Source organism: Sapajus apella, unplaced genomic scaffold (genome assembly GCF_009761245.1).
Source record: "Sapajus apella isolate SASKATOON/1434 unplaced genomic scaffold, GSC_monkey_1.0 scaffold899, whole genome shotgun sequence".
Classification (NCBI taxonomy): Eukaryota; Metazoa; Chordata; class Mammalia; order Primates; family Cebidae; genus Sapajus; species Sapajus apella.
Window position 1 is genome coordinate 14,444 of NW_022437825.1, and position 9,869 is coordinate 24,312.

General features: G+C 39.1%; 1 protein-coding gene across 2 annotated transcripts; it reads right to left on the reverse strand.

Annotated features, from left to right (window-relative positions):
• Positions 1 to 2,600: 2,600 nt before the first annotated feature.
• On the reverse strand, positions 2,601 to 8,110 carry LOC116546440 (HLA class II histocompatibility antigen, DP alpha 1 chain). Of its 2 annotated transcripts, XM_032272703.1 has the most exons (4): positions 7,532 to 8,110; positions 6,913 to 7,194; positions 6,532 to 6,698; positions 2,601 to 2,944 (listed from the first exon to the last, which is right to left on the reverse strand). In XM_032272703.1, exons 1-3 carry the CDS (start codon positions 7,716 to 7,718, stop codon positions 6,544 to 6,546), a joined length of 624 nt encoding a protein of 207 aa, XP_032128594.1. In that variant the 5' UTR covers positions 7,719 to 8,110; the 3' UTR covers positions 2,601 to 2,944; positions 6,532 to 6,543. The 2 variants fall into 2 exon arrangements, with proteins under 2 accessions (XP_032128594.1, XP_032128592.1); XM_032272701.1 differs by lacking the exon at positions 2,601 to 2,944 and having other exon boundaries at positions 6,423 to 6,698; positions 7,532 to 8,109.
• Positions 8,111 to 9,869: the final 1,759 nt, after the last annotated feature.

The following is a 9,869-nucleotide window of genomic DNA, read 5'->3' on the forward strand; positions in this document are numbered from 1 at the left end:
AAACCATTTGACCTTCTCTGTGAGAAGGATTTTTAAAATTACAAACTTAATTTATTTCATTGATTCAGATTTCTTCTTGATTTAGTTTTGGTAGTTTGAATTGAATTGAATTCCTGACATAGGGGATTTGAATCTTATCTCTTTTTCTTGATCCATCTAGCTAGAGATTCATGAATGTATTGTGTTTTAAAAACCAGCAATTGACTTTGTATATTTTCTCTATTGTTTGTCCATTTTTATTGCATTTATTTCTGCTCTTACTAATCTTGGGATTAATTTGACCTTTTTTTTTTTCTAGCTACTTAAGATGGGAGTATAGATGGTTGATTTTAGAGTTTTCCTCCTTTCCAATTATATAAAGTTATAAATTATTCTCTAATTACTGTATCATACTAATTTTGATACAGTGTGCTTTCATATTCATTGAGTTCAAAATATTTTCTAATTTTCCTTCTGACTCTTTTTAAATCCAGGTGCTATTTAGCAGTATACTTTTTAATTTCTAGGTATTCGAGACGTGAAAGTTATTTTTCTGTTATTGGTTTCTAATTTAATGCTACTGTTGCCCAAGAATGGATTCTGTATGATTTCAACAAAGACATTTATTTAAATGTGTTTTTGACCCAATTCTGTTGTGCAGAATATTCTTGAGCATTTGAAAAAATGTATATTCTGCCACTATTGCCACTATTGGGTGGAGTATTCTGTAGATCTTAATTAGATCACATTGGTTCATTGATAATGTTATTTAAATCTTCCATGTCCTCACTGAGTTTTTTTCCTGTATATTCTTTTGTTAATGAGTGCTGGAATTAGGAATTTGTCTATTTCTGCTTTTATTTTTACTATTTTTGGGATAATGTGATTTAAGACATATTTTCTAAGAACATACACATTTAGGATTGTTCTATGTTGGTAATAAGATGATCCTTTTATCACTGTGAACTATCCTTCTTTCTCCTTGGTAAGATTTCTTATTCCGAGTTCTATGTTTCTGATATTAATACAGCTACCAACATTTCCATGGTTGGCCTTATTTTCCCATTTTTTTTAACTTTAAGTTCTGGGATACGTGTGCAGAATGTGCAGGTTTGTTACATAGGTATACATGTGCCATGGTGGTTTGCTGCACCTGTCAACCAGTCATCTAGATTTTAAGCCCTGCATGCATTAGGTATTTGTCCTAAATGCTCTCCCTCCCTTTGTCTCCCACCTCCTGACAGGCTCTGGTGTGTGATGTTCCCCTTCCTGTGTCAATGTGTTCTCATTGTTCAACTCTCACTTATGAGTGAGAATAGGCAGTGTTTGGTTTTCGGTTCCTGTGTTAGTTTGCTGTGAATGATGGCTTCCAGCTTCATCCATGTCCCCCAAAGGACATGAACTAATTCTTTTTTATGGCTGAATAGTATTCTGTGGTGTATACGTATTTTTCCATTCTTTTGCTTTTTACCTGTCTTTGCCTTCATATTGAAAAGGGCATTAAATAGATAGCATAAAGTTGGCCTAAACATTTTTTTGTGCATTCTGACAATCTTTGCCTTTTAATAAGAGTGTTTAGACCATGTGTATTTAATTCAATTATGAGTATGATTGTTTTAAACTCTACCATCTTACAGTTTGTTTTCTCTTTATCAGATTTTCCCTTTTGTATTTCTTTATTTTGAATTAATTATGCTTAGTACTCTATTTTATCTTCTCCATTGGCCTCTTAGTTATATCTCTTTTTTTTCAGTAGTTGTCAGGAGCTCAAAATATTCATTGCAATACATTCTACCTTCAAATAATAACATACCACTTCACATGTATAAGAAACTTACAACATTACACTTCCCTTCTATTCTTTGTGTCATTGTTATCATGTTTTACTTCTGGGTATGTTATAAACCCCCAAATAATTTTCACTTTAAACAATTACCTTTTTTAACTCAAAAATTAAAAACTAGAAAACATGTTTATATATTTATCTGAATTTTTACCATCTCATGCTCTTTTCATTTTAACATCTAGAGAACACTCATAAAGAAACAAAATCCTTGCTCAAATAATGTATTTTTCTTCATAATCACCACTATTCTCAAACCTTTGAAAGCTCTGTTAATGATGATTTAAGTTCTCCCACATGGAGTGACTATGGCTGGTAAAAATTGCAGTGAATGAGGGCAGTTTCTTATATTATTTCTTGGCTCTTAGTTTATCATGTAGAAAATGTCTTCCATGAGATATTGCAATAATTACAATCCAGCCTTGGGAAGCAAGCTCAGGGGCTGTGAATGGAATCCACAACTGCTTGAAATCTTGATCTAGACAGACTAAATCTCTTCCCTCAGAGACTTCAAACACTGCAGCCTTCAAATTACATCCAAGAAAAACTTCACCCAAGTAAAATTTCCCCCTCAATATCCTTTCTCTATCCCATCCTATCCTGTAGTTAGGGAAGAATGCAGGGCTAAATCAATATCCTTAGACCTTTCCACTCAGGTGGGATCAGAACCTTTAGTTACTCCATCTGCAACAGAACTTGAAACCACACTTTCAAGAAATAGTATTCACATGTGACCTGGTCCTAGACTTCCAGTAAGAATGACTCAGAGTCTCCCAGCTCTGAAATACTATAGTATTTTTGGTCTTAGGGTATTTTCAGGAAGGTGACAGTGAAGGGTTCTTCAAAGGAGGCCAGAGGATAGAAGACTCAATGAAGGGATAATCTCCATATCAGTGCTACAGAAGTGTTAACATTCATTCATTGCCTTCTCTTTGTTGGGAACTTTACTAAGGCATCACTGCTTTAAGGTAACAGATAAGGACAGAGCTTGAAGGGTCAGCAATTCAGTCAGCCACTGGGTTAGGGAACACGTGAAGTAAGAAGAAAGGCTGGGATGGAGTTTGTAGGGCAGCTGAAGTTCAGATCTCTCCTAAGTCCTCTTCTGTTCAGATATTTTGTCACCTGCAGCAACACACACAGTTACTGTCATTCCTGGGTTCAGTACTGTAAGCCCACACCCATATTCCCCACTCTCTTTATATCTGATCTTTCCAGTTCTCTACACTGTTCAGGTCCCAGGGAGATGGTGGTCATCCCTGCACGTGCCCTGGTCCTCCAAGTGAACAGCACATAGGAGCCAAGGAGTTCCCTAAAGTCATCAAATTTAACCCCCAAACCCCAGCTGACTGAGGGCATCCCACATGCTTCATGTCTCCAAAATATCCTGACAAGGGGAAGGGCCACATTACTGAGGGCAGAGAAGAAACTTAACTCTGGAATGAGACTTGGAATGGACAAACATCCAAACCAGGGCCGGGCGCGGTGGCTCAAGCCTGTAATCCCAGCACTTTGGGAGGCCGAGGCGGGTGGATCACGAGGTCAAGAGATTGAGACCATCCTGGTCAACATGGTGAAACCCCGTCTCTACTAAAAATACAAAAAGTTAGCTGGGCATGGTGGTGCGTGCCTGTAATCCCAGCTACTCAGGAGGCTGAGGCAGGAGAATTGCCTGAACCCAGGAGGCGGAGGTTGCGGTGAGTCGAGATCACGCCATTGCACTCCAGCCTGGGTAACAAGAGCAAAAACTCCATCTCAAAACAAAAAAAAAAAAAAAAAAAATCCAAACCATATCAATGAAGGCAATGAAGGAAGGATACTTGCTTGCATTGTGTAAACTGCTCTTTGAAAGGATTTCAAAGCCAAGGTAAATTTTTTTAAATGACCTCTATTGAACATCTGACAGTGGTACTCCTTCCTGGAATTCTTTAATTCCTTGGCTTATGTGACAACATATTCTCCTAATTCTTCTGCCACACTGCTTCTTCTCCATTTTTGTTAAATATTCCTCTTTTGATAGCTTGTTAATCATATATCTTTGCATTAATTTTGCTTTTTCAAGATATTTTGTTATACTATGATTTACTTTTATTACTGAGTTCTTCTGGTATCCCCCAAATTTTGCACCTAAGTCAAGTGCATTCCTGACATCACCTTAGTCTCAACCCTCCTTTTCATACTTCCTCTTAACATCTGACATTCTCCATTCACTTCATTCTGTTATAAATCATTATAGATATAATTATAAATGTGTGTGAACAAGGAAAAATAAAGAATTTTTCCTACTTAACAGTAGAACACACTACAATGTTACGGTAGTCAAAACACCAGGACACTGGCACAAGAAGAGACAGAACAGTGTAACAAGAAGAAACTCAGATACAGGCCCATCTGTAATGGGAGCTTTCAGTATAGCAAAGGAGACACCACAAACTTATAGGGAAAAGGTGAGCTATTTAGTAGTTGTAGGAACACTGGCCCATTATATAGAGACAAATAAAACATGATCCCCATCAAACACAAAGGTGAATCCCAGATAAATTAAAGTAGTAAATGTGAAATTTAATCCAATAGGAGATATTTTAAGAGTATCTTTGATATAGTATGGGAAAAATTTATTTTAAAAAAGACACACAAACAAAAAAACAGTTGATGAACTTCGTTACAAAATATCCAGGATTTCTCTTCAATAAAGGAAAACAAGGAGAAAGTTGCCAGAAGTCAGATTAGGGGAAAACATTTGCAATGTCTAAAACTGACAAGGGACTACTTACTAGCAGACTATATAATGATCTCCTGCAAATCAACAAGAAAAAGGTAGAAGCCCACAGTACAAAAATGGGCAAAGAATGTGAACAGGCAATTTATAGAAAAGGAACCCCCAAGTGGCTAATCAGTCCCAATTATAGCCCCAATTATAAGTAATTAAAGAAATGTAAAATAAAACAGCATACTTCTTTATGCACATGAAACTGGGAAAACTTAGAAAACTGGATAATGTCTAGTGTTGGTGTGCATTTAGTAGTTGCAGGACATTTCAGGTACTGACAAAGGAAGTACAGATGAGTACAGCCATTCTGATGAGCAGATGAGCAGTACTTAGCCAAATGAAGGAGCTGCATCTCCAGCAATACTGCAATCCCTTTCTAGGATACATACATTCCAGGGATGCAGGTCAGGTCCACATTCATATGCAGGTCCATGTGAGATACAAGTATTGTTTGCAATAGTAGAGAACCAGGGATAATCCAGGTATCCCAGAAGCAATATAGATATGTGAATGATATGATTTAGATATTTGTCCCTTCCAAGTCTTATGTTGAAAATTGATCCCCAGTGTTGCAGGTGGGGCCTGGTGGGAGGTATTTGAATAATGGGAGAGACTCCCTCATGAATGGCTTGGTGCCCTCCCCAGGGTAATGAGTGAGTTCTTACTCTATTAGTGCACATGAAGCCTGTTGTTAAAAAGAGCCTGGCACCTCTTTCTCTCTCTCTTTCTCCCTCTCTGACCATGTGAGGCACTGGCTCTCCTTGCCTTCCACTATGAGTAAAAGCTTCCTGACTCCCACAACAGAAGCAGATGCCAGTGCCATGCTTCTTATACAACCTGCAGAACTGTGAGCCAGTTAAAGCTCTTTTATTCATAAATTAGGTAACTTCAGATATTCCTTTATAGCAATGCAAAATGGACTAATGCATGGATGTATAGAGTAGAATACTCTGGAAGATTTGGAAGAAACAAACAAAATGTTCAAAATTAGACCTATAATTTATCGCCATTTTGGTTAATTAGAAATACATGTACACTGCACACTACTACATATTATACAGGATCTATGCAAATAAAAGAAAACATCAAATCCATCAAATTGTTTACCTATGAGGTAGGGGTAGGAGGTTAAATATGGGAGTAAGGACTGGGGATAAAAGGGACCAAATAAATTGAGAGAGAGAGCTTGGAGGCACCAATGATGATAGTATAATGAACTGAGACATTATTAACCTTTTGTACCTAAGGTCCAGCATGAATGACAATTATACTAATGAATTAGATGTGGCCACCTGCATGGAAATTCATTATCTAATGCTAAGAGAATTCCCAAAACATATAAAATATAAAACATGGTGAAGATAAACAGAAAACTCTAAGATCTCAGGAGGGGCATTTTTTGAGTGAGCATTGCCATGGAATGAGTCCAAGTAGAGACAGTAAATAGTTACAGGCACCCACCTCACTGTGCTGCAATTATATATGGAAATATAGATCTGGCTCTATTACTAGACAATAGATTCTTGGAGAATTTAAACTTGGTCTTTTCCTTCACAGAATAGGATGTATAGGACAGTGGATAAACAGTCTTGGATCCAGACTTTCTGGATTGGAAGCTTGCCCTACTACTTCATAGCTGTGGGAACTTGATCAAGGTGCTTAAGGTCTCTATATATTTGAAAAGATATAAGTATCTCTCATGTGAAATGGTGAAAATAATAGTACCTACCTCAAAGACTATTTGTGAGAATAAAGTGAGTTATTTATGAGGATAGCACCTGAGCATATTAACTACTCAGTTATCAATGTTGTTGGTTTTAGCTGTTTTTTTATGGCTGAATGCTTTTAACCCATTAGGTGATCAATGAACATTTATCAGATTGAATTTTTCCTCCCTTCCTTACATTCTACAGATCCTAGGGCCTCCTCTTTACATTCCCACCTTTACAGTATTTCACAGGGGCCCCTGGGCCCGGGGGTCACGGCCAGAATGCAGAGATTTTATGATGAGGATAGTGCCCACGATGATGCCCACTAGGCCCAGCACCAGGCCCAGGGCACAGAGCACAGTCTCCTTCGTCTCAGGCATCTGGATTGGCTCTTGGGCCTCTGGGGAAAGAATGAAGAAATAGGGTCAGGAGGTGCAGTGAGGGTGGTCCTGGTCTGGGATGGGTGTGGGAATTAAAGATTCTTGATCAATTAATTGGACGTTAGGATGAGGAGAGGACTGAGACCTGTCCAGTGGGGAAAGCTGGCGCAGAGGACACCAGGTCCTTGGAGTAGAGGATGCCAGGAGATTATGGAGAGAAAAGAAGCTGCGTACCCCAGTGCTTGAGGAGTGGCTGGTCCAAGCCCCAGTGTTCTACCCTGCAGTCATAGACATCCTCAGCTGAGGGCACAAAGGTCAGGTAATGGAACTTGTGGAAGCTGTAATCTGTTCCGGGCAGGAAGAGACTCTCGGCAACACCCTCAGTGACCGGCTGCCCATTGCACAGCCATGTGACGTTGAGCACTGGTGGGAAGAACTTGTCAATGTGGCAGATGAGGGTATTGGGCTGGCCCAGCTCCACAGGCTCCTTGGGAAACACGGTCACCTCAGGGGGATCTGGGAGGAGACAGGACCAGGTTAGGCCCCTGTTCTGGTATGAATCACAAAGGCTCCACCTCTGGGGGTTAATCTACCTCAGCCTTAGATTTTATGGTGGCTCTGGGTTCCTGAATCACAGAGCGGGTATCATACTACTGACCAGCCTCACCCTGCTCACCTTTCTGTCTCCTGAGAAGGAAGGACACAAGCCCTTGCTGTAGTGGGATCAGCCCATGGCCACTAGGAGAAGGGGAACACACAGCAGGGGGCACTTAGGCTTCCTAGTCTGAGGGTGGCAGAGGGGCCCTCTCATCCCTTCCAGTTGGGCTACAGAAAAGGTAAAGATAGGCAGTACCATTGGTGGCCTGAGTGTGGTTGGAACGCTGGATCATGATATTCAAGTTGCTTTTCACTATACCAATGTCAGCCAGTGCGCCCTGAGCATCAAAGGAAAAGGCTCGGCCAAACTCCTCCAGATGCCAGACAGTCTCCTTCTTGTCCAGATCCACATAGAACTGCTCATCCTCATCAAACTCAAACATATACTCCCCTGTTGGTCTCTGCGTCTGTACAAATGTGACATAAATTGACACATGGTCCGCTGCATAAAGAAAGTGGAGAAAACATGAAAAAATATCAGTATGAATAAGCAAGTGGTGAAAGCTAGAGAAGGAATAAAGATTTATGAATATAAAAGGAAGCAGTTAAGAGGTCAAAGGAAGGACATATGGGGAAGAAGGAGCAACACCATAAAGGAAATAATACAGAGCAGATGAGCAGTTATAAAAAGAAAGGCACAAAGAACAAAATGAAAAGTTTATCATTGATAAGTCAAGCTGCTTCCTGGTCTTTGAAAGTCTGGGCATCCTGACCCTACACAATAGTCATAGAAACAATGACAGCTAACATTTGTTGAGCATGCACTTGTGCCAAGCATCCTTCTACAAACTTTACATATTTCACTCATTGAATTATCACAATAACCCCATGAAGCAAATACATAGCATACTATTTTACAGATAAGGAAATGCAGACAGATTAAATATCAGTAACTTAAGGTCATGTGGCTACTGATGGAACTAGTAGAGACTTTCTCTCCCCTTAAGATCTTAATTCTAGGACACAGATATAAAATTGTTTTTAGGGTCATGGAGTTGGGGGAGTGGACATTTTATTTTTCTTATTACAGAAAAGTGAGAAAAAATAGAAAATTGAGAGGAAGAAGAAAATATTCTTCAAATTTTAGTGCTCTTGATAGTTTCTGTCTCAGTTTATGAAGCTGAAACTGTAGAATACATAGCTTTGTTGGTAATATTTTTCATTTGAGGTATATAAATTCAAAAGTACAGTACAGTTATCTTGGCATTTGTTCCAAACTTGTTTCCTTTAAAAATATTTTAACATTTATTTTATGTTCAGGGTACATATGCAGGTTTGCTATAGAGGTAAACTCATGACTCAGGGGTTTAGTGTACAGATTATTTCATCACCCAGGCACTAAACATTCTAAACTTTTCTTACATTTATATTTTGATTTTTGTTTTAGAGGCCAACTAGAAATTACTGCTGAGTTTGAAATATATGTAGGATTTAATTTATTTTGTTTCTTAGCCTTTATTAGTTTGCAAGAAGTAGCAAAGATAAGAGGATAAAAGCAACTCTCATCATTAAAGAAAACAATGAATGTGTATGTGAGAGTCTGGGTTTAGAATGATAAATGCATGCGTGGGAAAGGACTACACGGCTCATCTGCTCTCACCTCCCAACTCACAGATTTCCCTGTGAGTTTGCAGCCCTGACATGTGGGGACCCACTCTGTGCTTACAGTGACAGGGAGGATAGGACCTAAGTGTCTGGAGGATAGGACCTGTATCTTATTTTTCACTGAGAATGACTCCCTGTCACTGTAAGTGGCCAAGCACAGAGTGGTATTTCAAACTAAACAAAATAAATTAAATCCTGTAGGTATTTCACAAGCAAACTTAGCTTCCACCTCAGTTTAAAAGGCTCAGAGGACTAACCAGGAAAAGAGAGTAAAATGAAAAGACACAAAAATCCTCTAGCAATTGGAAACTCGTCTTAATACGTGAATGCCCCTTGTACTTTTTAAAATGCTTTTTAAAAAACACTTCCACAAGTTCTGCAATCTAAAGATCATCCAGATGTGAAACAGATTATTTTACGTCAAAATATCATTTCCATTCAGACAAAAATATGTATTAAAAGACCATATGTCAAATGCTGTTAGATGCTAAATATTCAAATAAAAATAACACATAGGTCCTGTTCTGCAGACGCTTACAATTCACAGAAGGAAACACAAGTGACAAGACAACGGCAGGTTCAGAAGGATACGTGCAGATTTGTGGGCATACACAAGTTGCGATCAAACAACTCGTCAGAGACGGCTTCCTGGGGAACCAATGGCTTCAATGTAGGCAATCAGAAAACAAGGCAAAAGCCACTTCTCACAGGGAGAAGACAGCCTGACTGCGAGAAGACACTGAGTTGACCGTGGGGCCATTGTGCTTAGAAGATGTGAAAGTCATTTAAGGAGAAATAATACCTAGACATTTATGTATGATGGGTGGTCTCAGGAGAGGAGTTTAGGCCAGAGAACTGAGAGTCATTATGGGCAGGTGCAGATTAGATGAGATTTTCCAGGAAGAGTGGCAAAAATCAGAATTGCAGAG

What these genes read in the sequence shown, in the direction of transcription:
- LOC116546440 (XM_032272703.1), bottom strand. Translation starts at nt 7,718, where the DNA reads ATGTTTGAGTTTGATGAGGATGAGCAGTTCTATGTGGATCTGGACAAG. An exon ending in CCACACTCAGGCCACCAATG is followed by an intron (nt 7,195 to 7,531) that starts GTACTGCCTATC and finishes GTCTCCTCCCAG; the next exon opens with ATCCCCCTGAGGTGACCGTG. An exon ending in GCCACTCCTCAAGCACTGGG is followed by an intron (nt 6,699 to 6,912) that starts GTACGCAGCTTC and finishes TTCTTTCCCCAG; the next exon opens with AGGCCCAAGAGCCAATCCAG.